General features: G+C 36.3%; 1 protein-coding gene across 3 annotated transcripts in view; it reads right to left on the bottom strand.

Moving 5' to 3' along the window:
- Positions 1 to 67: 67 nt before the first annotated feature.
- DNAJC10 (DnaJ heat shock protein family (Hsp40) member C10) overlaps positions 68 to 19,251 on the bottom strand; it is a 48,218-nt gene continuing 29,034 nt past the window's right edge. For all 3 annotated transcript variants that reach the window (XM_040227756.1, XM_040227755.1, XM_040227757.1), the window contains 10 exons: positions 15,087 to 15,214; positions 14,666 to 14,782; positions 10,782 to 10,883; positions 9,103 to 9,258; positions 8,036 to 8,169; positions 7,009 to 7,062; positions 6,575 to 6,722; positions 3,177 to 3,296; positions 1,388 to 1,492; positions 68 to 289 (listed from right to left, as the gene is read on the bottom strand). In XM_040227756.1, the coding sequence (XP_040083690.1) occupies positions 278 to 289; positions 1,388 to 1,492; positions 3,177 to 3,296; positions 6,575 to 6,722; positions 7,009 to 7,062; positions 8,036 to 8,169; positions 9,103 to 9,258; positions 10,782 to 10,883; positions 14,666 to 14,782; positions 15,087 to 15,214 (1,076 nt within the window). In that variant the 3' untranslated portion in view covers positions 68 to 277. The remainder of the gene's footprint in view (positions 290 to 1,387; positions 1,493 to 3,176; positions 3,297 to 6,574; positions 6,723 to 7,008; positions 7,063 to 8,035; positions 8,170 to 9,102; positions 9,259 to 10,781; positions 10,884 to 14,665; positions 14,783 to 15,086; positions 15,215 to 19,251) is intronic.

Genomic DNA, 19,251 nt, shown 5'->3' with positions numbered 1-19,251 from the left:
ATATTTTTTTAAGGGGTTGTAAACAAAACCAAACCAGAGAATATGTAACAAAAAACCATACATGGTCTACAGAGCCTAAAATATTTATGATCTGGCCGTTTATAGAAAAGTCTGCAGACCTTTCATTTATATTAATGTTGTACAGAACTCAGGCAGTGCAATTACAAGTCCAAGATAAGGTTCATTTATTCCCATCATGAATATAAGTAACTTTCTGAAAAGGTATCTTCTGTCATCTGTCGATTTCTTTTCAATTTTTTCTTCATTTTCAACATCATTAAAGTTCATCCTACAATAATAATGTAAAAGTGGTTGAATTCCTTTCTCAAACATCTAATGTTAAAAGGTAAAAATAACTGACCTTTTACTTTTTCAAAAATAATTACTTAATATTCTTATTTTATAGATCACGTGGAAGTATACCTTGTCTAACAGTGGGAAAAGGATATCTCACAATTCTCACTTGCCCATGGCATGTAATACAATTATTATAACTTACCACACTTTCAAAGTCATCCTTTGGCATGCTCTTTAACTTAATTTCAGTTATTCTACTTTTGACTAATAATGTTTGATTTCAAATGTCTAACTTGAGCTAAAAGTCAGAATTCTAAAGATAAAACACTGTGAGAAAACTAACATAGCCAAAACATCAGAAAAAATTTTTGTTCACGAAAATGGAAAAAAATGCTTTCATTTCTATCTTTTAGATTTGGATAAAACAGAATTCTTGAAGTAGGCTGTAAAGCTTCATATGTGACGGTCTATCATTCTGATATGGCTCTATAAAGGCAGATTCTCTAGCCTTTTAGCAGCTGTGTTATTCTTTTGTCCTTTCACCTTATAGGGGAAAGAATCCAAGAAACCTTATATGTGAATGTATTAAATTCTATTCAGAAAGCAATCTAGCATTTGTAAACTTGCTGGTCTGTTTCTGAGTATGTCTTACAATGATACTGATTTAAAAAAAGAAAACATGAATAGCCCTCTTTAAAAGGGCAAGAAAGAGGTTGTACCGCTTCTTGATAGATAAGTAATTCAAGGGGGTGGGGCAGGTCAAGATGAATATGGATTCTAATATATCCTGACTATACCAAGAACAAAAGAAAACTTGCTCTCCAAAAGGTGTTTTAAGGTTCAAATCAATGCTTTCACATTTGAACAAAATTTATGACCACAGTTACTGTTTTTCTGTTAAACGGTTTTACTTGTCCAAATTTCTAAGCATTTCAGAAGCTACATTCTGACTGTCATAGTTTCCGAAGAACAAGTTTCTAACCACCTTACTGTTTTTTGAAGCTTCATTTTACTGTTTGATACATATACTGTACAGTAAGAACACATTTAAATAATGCTTGTCAAAGTCAGTTCTAGATTTAGTCCTTACCTTATCTCTTTTTTCATGATTTTGGAGCTTTTCCAATTTTTCATATATTAAGGTAGCAATCTCTTTTGCATCTCTGGAATCTATTTGCTCTCCCCAAGTATTTCTCTAAAATTGAAAATACTCTTCTTATAACCTTTTAAGTCTCTAATCAAAACATGACATTTCCACCTAAGAAACTTGATTACATGTTTAAAACTTAAACTTCTTCAAGGAAATGCTGCTGGCAAAAGCAATCAACCAATAACTTACCAGAAATAAACACTAACAATACTGTTATGGAAACATGTAAATTAATTAATTGGTTAAAATGCATTGCTAACTGCAAATGCCTCAAAACATCTAAACTGTATAAGAAAAGATGTCCCCAGAGGACTCAAAACATTCTAAAGTCACTGGTTGGCAGACAAAACTTTGACCAATTACAACAATGCAAAGCCATGTATTTCCTGGTTCTCCTCTGCCTATGGCAGGAAGGTGGCTGAAAAGCAGGGCGAAGGGTCAGGTCAATACATCCGGGTCTGTTTATTTTGGATCTGGAGCCACCAGTTTCCTTCTTCCTGGTGGAACTTCAAACTGTATGCTAGCATTCTGTTTCTGTGAATAGCTGCTCACCTGGTTGGTACTTCTCACTTCGATCTTTATTCTGCTGTGGCCTTGTCTGCTGGACTTCTGGATTCTACCCCTGCCTTTCCATTTGGACATATGGTGACATCATGTTTTCAAACAGTTCCCTGTATGGCCTGGTTAATTCTGTGATTGCTCATTATACTGATATTTCCCTAACATCATTCTACCTGAATAAGATGCCTATTTATGTATCTAATCCTCAAGGTGTTCTGAGAACTCGGAAGCCAAAGGAATGAAGATTCAGGCTCTGGTATAAAGTTCCTTTACTCTGAGTTCTGCTTACCCCAGACTGTTGTTAAGAGTCCTTCCTCATAAATCAGAATCATTCATTGAAAAATGTAGGTATCTGACAAGTCTAGAATTCTGAAATTCATCATCTAGTTTCTTTAGCTCTATTTCAAAATGTATTATAATCACAAATAAATTACACAAGATCTTAATCTGATATACTTTCTCAATATTTTACCAGAAAATGTATGCATAACAAATACTTGTCTATCACAGCTTTATTGTCAAAAATGTCTTAGTCTTTTACTTGGGAAGATAGCACAGGTCATGAATCCTTTCGGTTAGCAATTATACTGGCTGAAAGGTATACACTTTTGTATTAATGACCATAAAGACCCAGGTCTAATGGGTTAAACTGTCTTTAAAAAGAAAGTTAAAAAAACCACAGTATCAGTGGCCCAAAAAAGGAAATTATGAATGAATCACAAAACCCTAACTTTAATAGTCTAAACCATTAATGCATATTCCTCAAGATAAATTTTCAGGTACTAAGGCTATTTCAGTTAGGACATTATTCTCTCTTTTTTTTTTCTTTCCTGGAAGAACTAATCATAAAGGTAATATATGCTAATTCTATAAAAATAGGAAACATAAAACTTCACAGAAAACCTTGAATTCTACCACCCACACAAAACCACTATTAGTGTTTTGGTATGTCTAGTAGTTCCCTATTCATGAGTACAGAAATTTTAAGGCACTGGAGACCATCATATCAATGGTGAGGCAGAAAAAAATTTTAAAATCACTTTGTGTGTATGTGAAAAGCAGCTGTTTCAGTGGCATGCAACACAGTGGGAAACGACAAAAGGAAAGAAACTAGAAAAAAAGTGTTACCTGCTAAAGAAAAGGGACACAGAGGAAGGCATGTACATACCTTTGCCCTTTCGTAAGGATACAATCTCACAGTCGGATAGGCTCTGATACCAGCTTTCTGGCAGGTTTGAGGATAAGCCTGACAGTCTACTTTTCCAGCTTTCACTTTTCCTTTAATCGTCTGAAAAAATAATATGCTTTGCTGTTATTCTCTTTGGAATCTGCTACTCTGGCAACCACAGAGCAATATGATACTAAAAATTCTAAATATTTATAAATGCAAGGATTTGTTACTTTAAAAACCCAAAACCAAAACAAGATAGTTTTAATCTTTTCAATTTAAACAAGACTGCTTCCAAACTCTTACTAGCTCTGAACTCTTATTTACCTAGCATGGCCCCTCTAATAGCAAATAAACTCTCCTTTGCCTTATCAAGAAAATTGAGACACTTTACCCTGAAGAACCTCACCTTCTTCCTGTCACCCACAAACGTCTGAGATTTTGTCTTTCTGTTCCTCCTATCTCTGGTCTCATCTGCTGAGGCGGGCAACTTCCTCCCATGGAAGGCTGACTATCTCAACATTCTCCCTCCCCGTCAGAGCTCTTACTCACTCATGAGCATATACTGTTGTTGTTTAGCATATATACATATGATTAAAGAATCCCTTCCTTAATGGCACTGATTCCTCTGCCACCCTGCTTCTTTTTTAAATTTATTCCTTGATCACTTCCCCATCATCTACTTATTATCAACACGTTTTAGCGAGCTTCTGTTCTCACTGCTCCCTCTGCTGAAACTGCTGTAAGTTCACCAATGACTTCTACTTGACCAAACTCAATGAACACTGTTAGTCCTCTTAGTGAGTGTCTGACATGGCTGACCACTCCTTTCTCTCTTCTTCTTTCCTGGCACTTATCACTAGTCTCTTGGCTACCCGATTCCTCTGGTTACTGTTCTTCATTTCCAGCAAGGGGCACTCCTCCTACACCTGCCCCTCGAAATGTCCAACCACAGTTCCGTATCTCATCAGCAAGTTTTTTCACTGTGAACAATCCCCCAGGGAGATTTTATACGCCTATATGCTGCTGAACCCCAACGTTCCCTTGACTGCAGTCAACTATGTACTGGCCTGTCTCACCTAAAGCACCTTAAAGATACCATTTCTAAAATGACTCCTTTCCCCCTTAACCTACTATCCTTTCTGTCCTACTATTCACTTAATTCAGGCCAGAAACTAGGGCCACGCTAGACTCCTTTTTTCTCCTACACTTATCACAAATAAACAGTAACTAAATCCTAGTCATTCTTATCTCTCATATTTGTTCCATTCTTTGTATGACCACTGCCATAATCGTGGTTCAAGTTATCACCTCTCACTTCAGGACAATTAAAATATCCCAGCTACCTCTAATTTTGCCCCCAAGGCTGGGGTACTAAAGGCAGACTAACTTGTGCTGGGGCACCAGCAAGGCTGCATGCAGAAGCACGCGTGTGCGCACACACACACACTCAAAGAAGGTCAGAGAAATCTAGCTGGCTTGTACTCTCAGGTACAGAAGGACACTATACTGTTTTTGGTGCTCTGATCTTTCTCTCGTCTTGACAGCCCAGGTTCAGGCCGTTCAATGTGATCCTTCTACAATATAAAATGGATCCTGACATATCCAACAGTTCTCCTCCCATGCTCCTATAGAATACATTCTGAACAGTATGAGAGCAGTGAGGAAAAGTGTACAGTGTGAAGAGTGCAGGCAAGCTGACCAAACCATCTTCTCCTTGCCTAAGAGCCTCAGTTCTAGCCACGCCCCTTTTGTCTTTATCCTCTGGTGACCCTGGACCAACAGAAGAAAAGCCTGAACTTGCTCTGCTGTCTGCGTGTCCTGCATCTCTGCAAATTCTGTCTTCTGTTTAGAGTACCCTTGAGTCAACCCTTCCAAGTGCCACAGTCCTAGCCATATTGCAATTCTCATCTCAAATACTATCTTTTCTGTGGAGCCTTTTGTCTCCTGGAGTGACTCTGATCTGCTCCCCATACTCTTGTTTTGCTCTAATTTCACTATAGTAAAGATCCTACTGGTTTATATATATTTGCATTTTACCTTCCCACTAGATTAAAATTTCATTTAAAAAACATGCAATGTTCATCTTTCCATTTTTTCAGCCCTAATGTTTCACATAGTGTTTTTTACTTGGTGCTCAGGATTTGCTGAATGACCATTTAAATAATTTTCTGCTATATTCAAGATACATCTGCATTACAAAATAGCTAAACTAAGTTTTTCAGTACTTAAGAGATAAAGGAATAAAACATTTTTTGTTAGGATTATCAGAGAAAAAGAAGCATAAGAGGAAAAAAGGATATGATAAGTAGGGAAAAAAATGAATAACCTTTTATTTCAAAAACCAGTCAATAACTAAAACAATCTCTTATGATTCCATAGGAGTTTTGAAATCTCTTTGGATGCTCAGCTTTTATTTCAGACTGGTAGAACTAGTGCTGGCTTTCTCATTCTAATGAACATTTTGTAGCCAAAGGCAAAATTCCTTGAGTACAGAGATGGGGAAGCTAACAATTTAGGACTTATGATAGAAACACCAAAATCAACTGCGTTTACTTTCATTTACCGGGGATATACAGATAGGTAAGGCATATACTGCTTTCAAGAAGCTCAGAGTTTATGGAGGAGACAGATATAGTTAACATACAATGTATAAGCATACTGAAGGGGGTTCTGGGAAGGGGGGAGAATACAGAAATCCCACTGGAGCTGGGTTTTGTAGATTAGGGACAAAAAACAATCCAGATGACCAAAGTAAGGAAAACGCATTTTAGAGAAGGAACAGCATGTCCGTAAAAGCACTTGTTTAGAGAACCTGGAGTACGCTGTTCTGCCTGGCGTATACGGTCAGGGAGAGGGAAAAAGCTAAAGAGGTCAGAAGGGTCAGATTACAGAGTTGTAATCAAGAATGCATGTCAAGAAATGTGGTTAACAGAAAGCTAGAGAAGGCAATATTTCAGAAAGATCATTAGGGTGGAACTGAAGAAGGAAGACTGGCAATATGAGACTAGCTAAGAGGCGCATATAACAAAGTCTAGATGATGAGGGCATGACCAAAAGGCTAGCAGAGGGATGACAGATTTCAGAGAAGTTTAGGAGACTGAACTCACAGGATCTGGTGACTGGCTCAAGGGCAGCAGGAAGAAAATAAAGAACAAGGGAAGAAGTGAGGTTTCTGGCTAGTCTGGTTAAATAGATGTTTTCAATCAAGATAGGTAGGTAGTTACAAGCTTTAGTGAAGAAACAAGAATCTACTGCCAAGATCAAAATCACAGAAATGGAACAGAGTTTTTAAATTCGAAGGAAACTTTTAAGGAAAAAAATTATTATTTACAAAATCTTATCTAATTATTAAAACATGAGTGTAACTACAACTTATCTTAATAGATAAGACTTACCCTAGCCAAGAGCTCAAACTCTGGAGCAAAGTTCTGGCAAGGTCCACACCAAGGAGCATAGAAATCAACCACCCAATGGTTTTTCCCTTGTAAAACCTTTTCATTGAAAGTCTGAGGTGTTAGATCTATAGATGCTTGAGGTAAAAATCTGTGACAAGGGATCAAAATTATTTATTATACAAGTCAAAGCAAACATCTAGAATAGACTACTGCAAATCTTTATAAGTTAAAAATAGACTTCAAAGAATGACAATATAATAAAGCATAACCTTATCTTGGTAAATTACAGTCTTTCCTAAGTGCTAGAACTTTCCTAAGTAAGTGTTACTTTAAAGTGCTAGAACCCTAACTGAGTAAATTTAGCCACAGACATAAGAGGAAGGTAAAGAGCATTGAATATAATTTATACAATTATACATAATTTAATTACTCACCCTAGACCCCAGATTCTTAGGGAATAAGCATCTCTATTCCAACCATTGTAACTACTGAAAGAAGAAAAATATGTAAGTTGTAAACAGTTATTTCTATTGTTGGGTATGTTCAGAAAACCATCCTTTTGTAGCAATTTAAAAGTTTAGTTGACTGACTTTATCTGGCACCTCTTTTCTCAGATATACCTTAGCCGCAAATACTAAGCTTACAAGGTGTACATGGCTCTCCAAACGTATTTTTCTCTAGTCTCGACGTTTTTGTGTGTGTGCGTGTGCTCAAAACAGACCTAAATGTTTAGATGTCTGCTGGACATCTCCCACAGACCTACAGTAATGGCAAAACTCAAAACCTCCAAAGTCTTGGTTCTGAAACCTGTACCTCGGTTATTACAGTCCGTCAAGTTCCTATCCACTTTTTAAGACACATGTCAAAAGGGAGAGCGTGAATGCAGCCTCATGGTTGGGATCCCTTTCTCTGAAATCCATGGTTCATTTTTACTTTTTAATAATATTTATTATATTCTGTCTTGTATTTGAGTTTCCTGCTTGAAATGTCATATGGTGCTGTCGAAACAGCATGGGTGACACCCATCTGAGCTCAAAGCCCAACCTCAAACCTTCGCAGCTGTGTGACTTGGGAAAATTATCCCAGGTCTGTGAAACAGTTTACTTCTCTGTAATAGTAGGAAGGGTAATAATTCTTACTTCTCAAGAGTATGTGTGAAGCCAAGTGGAAATAATGTGAGCAAAAAGTCTCTAGTACAGTACCTGAATCCAAAGAGGGGCTTAATAAATGTTCCTCCCCTCATCTTCTTCTTTACTAGACTATCAGCCTCACAATCGGTGGGCCCATTCAGTTCACTTTGCGCTTTGTAAATTCCTCATTCCCACACTATTTTAAATAAGGTGTGGGCTCTCCCAAAACACTGGGTGGTTTAACTTTTATTTAGTTAGGATAACTTTAAAATTTTAACTGTATAAAAATAAATGATTATATAAATGCCTTCAAATTTTAGGGAATACTTACTGATATTCATAAGCTTTATTTGATTTTGGGGGAAAAAATCTTATCTCAGGGTATCTCCGAACATTTTCTTGGGCACAAAAAGAATGGTACTGTTGGCAGTCTATACTACCCACATTGATCAGTCCAATTAACGTCTATAAAAGAAAAAAAAATATGACTAAAGTAATTAGAATTAAATTACCTCCATAACAATTTTTTATGTTTACAATAAAGAAGTAGTTACTGTGAGATGGTTATTATATTATTAGTGATTTTTGCCAAATACAAATGGTTAAGGGCTTAAAACATAATAGAACATTTACATTAATGAACTGGAAATCTAATTTTGTAGTCAAAAACTTACTAAAATTATTATAGACTAAATAATTGATTTCATTCATTACATGGGGAAAATTATGTATATCTAAAATTTGATGTGTCAGAAACCAAGAACTAATGAATTTCTTTGCAACAGTACTTCAAAATTACTTTTTAAAATGGAAATGTGGATTGCAGATAGCATACTGAGTCATGCCCGAATTTGAAAATTTTACTGAAAAGAGCAGAAAATTATTATGAATTTAAATACTATAAAGAATGTTAACTCAGGTTTATTCATTTTTTACCTTATAAATAAATAAAATAAAAATTGCATTTTCCATTCTGGTATTTAAATAATTTGTTTCCAATCTTTCATGATTTATAATGCTCTGTAGGAAATTTAAAAATCTAACTATTTCACTGATCAAGGCCATTTTTTTCTTTATCATCTTATAATACTATGAAGAAACTGTATTTCTAAGCTCTAAAAATGAAGTAGAAAAAATATTGATAGGAAACAAAGAGGATCTTTGTGTTGATGTTGGCAGAAATTTGGTCAAACCCAGTGACACAGAAAAACGGGTCATTATTGTATACTATTCAGTTCCAGACAGAAGTAAGAGTTGAAATCTAATTATATAAAAAAAATGATCAAAACTCTTACTAAGTGACAATCTAGAGGTAGGTTCATTCATCTCAGTTTCAAAGTAATTGTTATAAACATTCTTAGTAACTGTTAAGACTTAAAGTAAATTATTTTACTATACCCGGGCCATTCTTTTCCATTCTGGCATTAAGACTTGACATGGATGACACCATGGAGAATAGAAATCAACCATCCAGACTTCATCGTGCTTTCTTTGTTTAACCAGTTCGTTGAAAGTGGTAGGTGTCAAAGAGATCACTGAAGGATTCATAAGATCCTAAAGAGAATACACCGTTCAATGTAACAGATATAAAAAAGACTAGTTCACATATTCTTGGGCAAATTGTTGGCATATGTCACTTGGAAAAGTTTCTGCTTTTGAATAATCAAAGGATACATTAGAATATTTAAAGAGAATCTATAGTGGATTATTTTTAAAAAGGAAGAAATGATCCTTCATTTACTTTTTAAGTTTGGATTCTGCTCATCAGTCTTATTAAATCAAGGAACATTTTCTTATTTCTATGTATCACTAAAACCATCTTAGGCAGAGAAAAGTGGCAACATTAATTAAGGTTGTGGGTAGATGAGGCAAGAGTTTCAAGAGCTGCCCAGATGTCTACATAGGCCACACAGTTCTTTTTGGAACCAATAACTCGTTTGGAAAGGACCTTTTAATTATTAATGGAAAGCCTACTATCCTATTTTCCTGACATTCCCACTTGAGATACTGCACCACCTCAGATCACTTGCTCCAAATGTCATCTTGTTAATAATGAGCTTCACTCTATCATGACTGGGTAATACTAATCATGTTAGCTTCCCCAGGGAAACAACACAAAAAGCTACTATTTTTCAGGAGGAGGAAGAGAAGAGCAGGACAGAGGCTGGGAGGGCAACTGCTTAGATAATAAGCTAGAATTGTTCGTTTGTTGTTAGGAGTCCGCTGTTAACTATTTTAGTCAATTAAGATTAGTAGAGATTAAAAAAAAGGGGGGATGCTCTAGTAGACTACTTCTGGGCTAATAACACAGCAGGCTTGGCATAAGCTGTTGAGGTGTGCAGAAGCCTTCCACTGGTGGCTGAGGTGAGACTGTCCTTTTAGCCACATATTTCTTGGAACTATCCAAGAATGGGATTCACTGCTATCTAATCTATATGGGACCAAAAAGAAATAATCTGTGGTAGATTAGAGAAAACAGGGGCGGGGAGAGGGGTGACAAGGCTTTATGTAAAATTTTTATTTCACGTATTCAATAAATAATTGTGTCCACCGAGTACAAGGCACCATACTAGGTAACAAACAAAACACACACTAGCTATGAACTCTGAGAATAAGTCTATTAATAAAAGAGTAGAAAATTTAAAAACTAATTTTGTCAGAAGATGTTTTTGGCATAAAAATAACAAATCCTATTATTCAGTTCAGTGTCCGACTCTTTGCGACCCCATGAATCACAGCACACCAGGCCCCCCTGTCTATCACCAACTCCTGGAGTTCACCCAAACTCATGTGCATCAGGTCAGTGATGCCATCCAGCCATCTTATCCTCTGTCGTCCCCTTCTCCTCCTGCCCCCAATCCCTCCCAGCATCAGAGTCTTTTCCAATGAGTCAACTCTTCGCATGAGGTGGCCAAAGTATTGGAGTTTCAGCCTCAGCATCAGTCCTTCCAATGAACACCCAGGACTGGTCTCCTTTAGGATGAACTGGTTGGATCTCCTTGCATTACTAAATACTCATATGAAGTATATACATACATGGAAGGATTTATAACTATACAGGCTGTAAATTAAAATACCTCTACAAACTCCAAGATCTGTTCAGCAGAGTGATGTCCTTCATATTCATGAATGTTGGACTGGTTGAATACCACTGTTGTTGGATAAGCCTGAATGTTATACTGTTAGGAATGAAAATACAAATTAAACATAAGGTTCTATATATTTTACCTATTTGCTTCAAATTTATAACCAGTTTGCCTTAAGTAACAACAACAGATTTTTAAAGACTCAATGCCTAACTGATGACTGAAAAATTTTAGCCTAGCCAAATTTAACAAAGGAAATAGATTTACTGCTGTGTCCTGAGCAGCTGATTCTTATGTATAGTTACTCCATTCGCCATAAAATCCATAGGCACCGAAACACTGAGAAGTGAGCATGGGCATTTATGAGTGCAGTCCCCTCCTACTCGCCTGAACCAGGGTGGATGGGGATAAGAGCAGACGGCTCTAGTCTGAGTGTTTGTTTTATTTTTAAACCAAAATAAACACTCCAATTTATTCAGAAGTAGAAAATCAAGGACATAAAAATAGCAAGAATAAGGAAATTAATAATCCATGTGTACACAGCCATTTTTAGATTAGAGAATTATGAATCATGTGCTAAAAATGAGGTCACTTTTTATTCTTTGCTCAAAACAGCTTTTATGGTATGTGTGTGTGTGTATATATATATATATAAACCACTATAATTTCCTTCCTCAGAATTAACATGAGCACTAATTCAGGAAGCACTTCTCAAGCTTTTTATTTTTTAAAAGGTTATAAACAGATCCCTATCTCTAAATTTGCTATAGCTGAACTCTGCATCCTCAATGCTGACAAGCACTCATTAGCAAACTGAACTTCAAAAAAATTTTTTAAAAAAGCAATGGAAATATTTACGAAACTTTTGTAAATGAGCACAAATAACCCATTAGATGGAAAAAACCATTTATCTAACATTTGACAAGTCCTTACTATGTGTTAAGCACCTTTTTAGCACTGAAATGTAGTTTCTCATCTGTTCCTCACAACAATTCTATTTGGAAGTTAAAATTACTGAATCAACTTTATAGACGAGGAAACTGAGGTACTGAGAGGCTCAGTGATTTGATGAAGGTTAACCAATCAGTGAGTAAGGAATCTTGGCCTCTATTCCAGGTGAATTTGATACAACAGGTTTAACTATCTACACTCGGCTTAATTATCTATAGACAATTAAAAACAGATGAAAAGTAGAAAAACAATAGGAATTCAAATTACTGTTGAACACAGTTCATTTTTGCTTAGCAACTTTTCAAAGTCCCCTATAAGACATTTAAAACCAAAGGCCTTATTTCATTTTTTAAACTTATTTTAATGAAATTTCAAACATGATATACAGAGAGATTCATTTAACAAATACAAATCTCTACCACTACATTTAAGGAGGATTAACTTTCCTGCCGTTCTGGCAGATTTTTGGAGGTTCTCCTTTATGATCCCATTTCCTTCCCTTCCTGATGCTAGGAGTAACCAATATTCTGAAATACACATGTATCCAATCCACTGATGTTTTACACTTTTGCTACATGCATGTGTATTCCTAAACAGTATACTGTAATGTCTGAGCACTTATAAACTTTTATAATTTTATCACACTCTGTATACTATTCTACAATCTGCTTTTTTCATTATAGTCTTGAGATTTACCAAACATTCTGGTAAAGACAGATCTAGTTTTAAATCCTCTATGATTATTCTACTGTGTGACTGGTAATTTATTTATTTATGTACTTGCTACTACTTGTCAGCTAAACTTTTTTAATTTGATGGAGGGAGGGTATATGACCACTGCAATAATCTGTACTTTCTTGAGGACCAGTAAAGTTGAACGTTTTTCACATTTATCGAATTTCTGCCTTTATAATACACCTCCTCATTCTTTTGTTATTTTAAAAAACTGATCTGTAGTCTTTAAACATTCTGGACAGTAAGGCTTTGTCAGCTGTATGTGCTGCAAATACTTCCTCAGTCTGTTGTTTGTTTTGACTTTATAATGTCTTTCTTTGGCAACAGTTTTAACATCCAATGAAACTAAAATCAATCATAACTTTTATCCTCAGTGTATACGTGCACTGACAGGCATGAGCATCTCTGTGGAATGAAGTTATTCCACATAGATGCATAAAGATTTCACCCTACATTCACTTCTATTATGATTTTAAAACACAGTACTTTGTTGAAAAATTCAAGTATAGTTGATTTACAACATTGGGTAGGCTTCAGTTCTACAGCAAAATGATTTAGTTTTATATATATATTTCAGATTATTTTCCACTATAGGTTATTACCACATATTGAATATAATTCCCTGTGCTGTACACTGTCTTTGTTGCTTATTTTATGTGTAGTAGTAATCTCATAATTATAACTTGTCACCTCAGGCTTTGGTAACAATGTTTTCTTTGTTTGTGAGCATGTCTCTATTTTGTATACAGGCTGATTTGTGTAATTTTTAAGATTCCACATATAAGTGATATCATATAATATTTGGCTTTCTCTGTCTGACTGACTTCCCTAAGTATAATATTCTCTGGCCAAGTAATATCCCATTGTGTACACAAACACAACCCCCACATCTTAAGCCAACTGTCTGCTGATAGCCACTTGGGTTGTTTCCACATCATGGCTATTGTAAACAGTGCTTCTATGAACTGTATCTCTTCAAATTAGAGTTTTTTTTTTTTTTTTCGATACGTACCCAGGGTTAGGATTGCTGGATCATATCGTAGCTCTATTTTTAGTTTTTTAAGGAACCTTCATATTCTCCATAGTGGCTAAACCAATTTATATTCCCATCAACAGTGTAGGAGGGCTCATTTTTCTCTATACCATCTTCAGGGTTTACTGTTTGTAGACATTTGGGTGACAGCCATTCTAACTAATGTGAGGTGATACTCACTGTCATAATTTATATTTCTCTAATAACCAGAGTTGAACAACTTTCTATAGGCCTGTTGGCTATCTGTATACCTTCATAATAGTAATTACTGAAAATCATCAGAAATTCAGTGTTCAAGTTTCTCCAATTATCTTTTTTTGAGTTGGTTTGTTTGAATACAAGGCCTGAACACTGTATTTGAACAACAGTCTTATCAGTCTTTTTAATATCTTTTTTCCTTCTTTCAATGTGTATGTCCAGTAAACTGCTATTTGTCCTAAAAAGTTCTCTACATGCTGGGATTTGAAGGTTGTATGCGTACCCCCATATCACTTAATATGTCCTGTCACTGGATTTCCTATACACTAATATCTGTAGGCTTGATCTGATTTAGGATTTCCCCCCAAGAATATTTTATAATTTCTATTTCTTCCTAAACTGAAGAGTAAATTTTTATTAACCTAAGAAAGCCTGTTGTGTAAATAAAGGTTTAAAAAACCCTGTTTAATTTCTATTAACTACACTTAGAAGACAAAGAATAAAAACTATAGGTTGCCAAAAAGAAAGCATAGCGTAAGTGTTAGTTGCTTGGTGCTGTCTGACTCTTTGCAACTCCATGGACTGTAGTCCGCCAGGCTCCTCTGTCCACAGACAAGAATATTGGAGTGGGTAGCCACTCCCTTCTCTAGGGCATCTTCCTGTCCCAGGGTTCAAACCCGGGTCTCCTGCATTGCAGGCAGATTCTTTACCATCTGAGCGACCAGACACGCCCATAGGTTGCAAAAACGTAATATTAAAAAACAAAAAAAACAAAAAAACCTTAAGTATTTATGTTTAATTCAATCATAATTTTATATCATTTTGATGAAATTATTTAAGTAATATGTTACTACTCTAAATGTTAGGTGTACTTTTGAAAGTTATTTTATTGCTTTAATGTGAGGCTGCTGAAACATTTTACAAAAACATTAGAATAAATATTTATACTTTGCCTTACCATGTTACAGAGTCCTTCGTGAACTGTACAATCTAATGTACCAAACTTAAGCTGACCATAAAGATGCTTTGATGCTTTTCGCAGCTCTGGCAATAAAGCTCGACATGGTGGACACCACTATTGAAGAAAAAATATTCATAAGCACCAAGCCAAATGAAACCGAAAAACCACGTATTTTTTGCAACAAGCAATATGCTAAGATAAACAATATTTATTACAGTGACAAATCTTAAGCATTTATACACTCAGTCCTTGGAAGGGCAAGTATGTCAGCCTTTCTTAAAAACAGTAAGTGACAGTGGTCAAACTGAGTAACATGATTCTAACATGCATTCTTCAAGGTTACCGAGAAAATGGTTTTTCTTTTGTCATAACAAGAGAAAGCCTGAAAATGTGGAAATGACAGATAAACATAACTTACAGGGGCAAAAAAATCAACTAGCCACGGTTCTTTTTCATTGGCAGGAAAATTTTGAGGTCCAAGTGTGGTAACATGAGAATTGACACTTTCCTTGGCAAAGGCAAGTATGTCATATAGAATCTTCTTTCCTTTGAAACAGAGAAAAAAGAGAAAAATTAAAATCTACATTTTGTCTTTTTATCCACAGAAACACTTCAAAGCTTTTATACTTGAAATATTAAAGAGAAGATAAATCTATGAACAAATTGATTTAGTGGAGGTTTTGGTGTTCTGTATACCATGTAAGTTTGCTCTGCCAGAGAAACCTTTGCTTTACACTCTGCTTCTTGCAGGATCAGATACAACGTTGAGACCTCTTTGAAAAGTTCCTTCATCCTCAGAGGGAGAATTATTTCCTCCCAACATTCTTGGAGCGCTTTTTGCTTGCCTAAACTACTGTTATGGCCTAACACTGAAGTCTGTTTCTTCAACCTAGACGTCTCTTATGAATTCAAGACCTGAGTTACCCAGTGGAAATATTTACCTGGATGTCATATGAACATTTCAAACAAAATATACACAAATCAAAGTTGAGTTATTCTCCCCTAAACTCGCTCCTTTTCTTACTATTCCTACCTTGACAATAATGTAATCATCCACTAGGTGCTAAATAAGATTTCCTGGAGTGATTCTTGCCTTCTCTCTTTGCCTGTCACAGCTCCAACCATTCTATCTTCTCTCTTTGCCTGTCACAGCTCCAACCATTCTATCTCTTACCATCTCCAACCCCGATTTAGGCTACTGCCTAAATATAGTCTAGCCTACTGAAATAATCAAGCTGGTCCTTCTATTCTGCCTTCCTTAACTAATTCATTTTCTACATTGTGACCAGAGGCAAGTTACAAAAACATTAATCTGATCGTGTGGGCCCCTTGCTTAAAGGCCACTGCTTAAAGAATATACTCCGTGGCTTCGCAAATACTAGCTTTCTTAGGACCAGGACATAATCCATCTTCCCATGTGCCCTCTGATTTATTCACTCAATAGTTAATATTAAGTAAAGCACCTATTATGTGTCAGGTCCTGTTTTAAATGCCATAGCGCATGCAAAATAAAAGATACACACTTTCTCCTTAGGGAGTTCACAGGCCAACAGAAAAGAAACGTTTCACAAATATTTAAAGTGATAAATGATACCACATTGTCCTGCTTTCCCCTCACTCTTTAGCTACTGCTGCTTGAATTGCTTCATAAATTCTTCTGTCTTTGACAGTCTTAAAAATGATTCACAGGGCCCCAATCTTGTCTCTGTATTCACTTTTGGACAAGGTCATCCTCACCTAAGGCTTCAATTACCAATGAAAGAGTTTTAGCCCAAACTCTTCTCCTGAGACCAGGCCTATATTCAATTGTGAACCAGGGGTGTGTACTTCATGTCACCTCGCCCCCGAGTGTTCTCTTTCTTACAGAATGTTGCTATCAGTCACTCAGTTGCCAAGTCAGAAACCTGAGTTTCCTTTTCTTATCTCCCTACATTTAAACACAATCATCAAGTTATACTGATTTTGCATTCATTTAAAAACTGTCTACTTCTCTTCATCTACATTACCAATCTTGTCTTACATAAATGACCACATCAGACTTCTACTTGCTTTCTCTCCCTCCAATTCTAGGCAGCCAGTTAACTTTCTAAAATGTAGAATAGTTAAGTCACATCTCTGCTTAAATCCACGAAAGCCTTTGCTCTGTCTCCAGGATAGAGTCCAAACTACTTTATTACCTGACAGATGAAACACACAATTGGGACCCCGGGGCCATTTCCAGCCTTAAGTCTCATTCCTTTCCACACTCCACTTTCCAGTTATCCTAAAATTCTTGCCTTCTAAGAATAAATAAGGCTCTCTCTTATTTCAGAGTCTAAGAATACACTTACCGGTTCCTGTGCTTAGAACATATTTAACACCTCTTTGTATAACCATTACTTCTACTTAGATCTTGATGAAGAGACTGCTTTCTCTAACCTCAGAAAATTACTCCATCTATATATTCTTCCTAAGTGTAACCCATACTCATCTTAGGGTAGGTATCTCCAAGATCACTTTCAATGACCCATACCACTGTTGTACCAGGGTTGGTGTATATAATCAATAGAATATGGTGAGTGTGCTGGTTTATACTGTCTGAGATCAGATTATTAAAAATATCATTGCTTCTGTGTATGTGTGTCTCTCTGATCATTCATTCTGGGATAAGTAAGCAGCCCCTCAGAGAGGTCCACTTGTGGGGAACCGAGGCCTCCTGGCTATGCCATGAGTCAGTCTGGAGCCAAATCTGCCAGCCACAGTCCAATCTTCAGATGACTATAGTCCTTACCCACTGGGACTGCAACCTCAGGACAAAACCCAAGCCAGAACCACTCAGCTAAGCGGTTCTCAGCTTCCTGAACACTAGAAACTGTGTTGAGTTAATAAATGTTCATTGTTTTAAACTGCCAAGTTTATCAATGGAGAAAAGACAATCTCTTTAACAAGTGGTGTTGGGAAAACTGGTCAACCACTTGTAAAAGAATGAAACTAGAACACTTTCTAACACCATACACAAAAATAAACTCAAAATGGATTAAAGATCTAAATGTAAGACCAGAAACTATAAAACTCCTAGAGAACATAGGCAAAATACTCTGACATAAATCACAGCAGGATCCTCTATGACCCACCTCCCAGAGTAATGGAAATAAAAGCAAAAATAAACAAAAGGACCTAATTAAACTTAAAAGTTTTGCACAACAAAGGAAACTATAAACAAGGTGAAAAGACAGCCTTCAGAATGTGAGAAGATAATAGCAAACGAAGCAACTGACAAAGAATTAATCTCAAAAATATACAAGCAGCTCCTGCAGTTCAATTCCAGAAAAATAAACCACCCAATCAAAAAATGGGCCAAAGAACAAAATAGACATTTCTCCAAAGAAGACATACAGATGGCTAACAAACATGAAAAGATGGTCAACATCACTCATTATCAGAGAAATGCAAATCAAAACCACAATGAGGTACTATCTCATGCCGGTCAGAATGGCTGCAATCCAAAAGTCTACAAGCAACAAATGCTGGCGAGGGTGTGGAGAAAAGGGAACCCTCTTACACTGTTGGTGGGAATGCAAACTGGTACAGCCACTATGGAGAACAGTGTGGAGATTCCTTAAAAAACTGGAAGTAGAACTGCCTTATGACCCAGCAATCCCACTGCTGGGCATACACACCGAGGAAACCAGAATTGAAAGAGACACGTGTACACCAATGTTCATCACAGCACTGTTTACAATAGCCAGGACATGGAAGCAACCTAGATGTCCATCAGCAGATGAATGGATAACAAAGCTGTGGTACATATACACAATGGAGTGTTACTCGGCCATTAAAAAGAATACATTTGAATCAGTTCTAATGAAGTGGATGAAACTGGAGCCTATTATACAGAGTGAAGTAAGCCAGAAAGAAAAACACCAATACAGTATACTAACACATACATATGGAATTTTATAAGATGGTTAATGATGGCCCTATATGTGAGACAGCAAAAGAGACACAGATGTATAGAACAGTCTTTTGGACTCTGTGGGAGAGGGCGAGGGTGGGATGATTTGAGAAGGTAGCATTGAAATGTGTATATTATCATATGTGAAGTGGATCGCTGATCCAGGTTCGAAGCATGAGACAGGGTGCTCAGGGCTGGTGCACTGGGATGACCCTGAGGGATGGGATGGGGAGGGAGATGGGAGGGGGGTTCTGGATGGGGAACACCTGTGTGCCTGTGGCTGATTCATGATGATATATGACAAAAACCAATACAATACTGTAAAGTAATTAGCCTCCAATTAAAATAAATACATTAATTAAAAAAGTGTTTTGCATTTTCTAGTATGAACAAAAAAATAAGTAAATCAACTGCTAAGTTTTGGGGGTAATTTACTACTCGGAAGTAGATTAATACTCCCCATGTCAGACATTTAAAAAGTTGCCCAGCTACTTGTCTGTTTTCTCTACCTCATAGTGCTCTTTAAGAGAGAGATTAAGGTTAGTACCTATTCTTTGCCTCCTCTCTAATATTGTACCTGGCACATAAACACCTATTTAAATCCAAAGAAATAATCCAAGTATGCTGTGAAGTTAGTGGCAACACACAA

Source organism: Oryx dammah, unplaced genomic scaffold (genome assembly GCF_014754425.2).
Source record: "Oryx dammah isolate SB20612 unplaced genomic scaffold, SCBI_Odam_1.1 HiC_scaffold_27, whole genome shotgun sequence".
NCBI lineage: Eukaryota > Metazoa > Chordata > Mammalia > Artiodactyla > Bovidae > Oryx > Oryx dammah.
The sequence above is the reverse complement of the archived record's forward strand: the minus strand, read 5'-3'. Positions and strand labels throughout refer to the sequence as shown.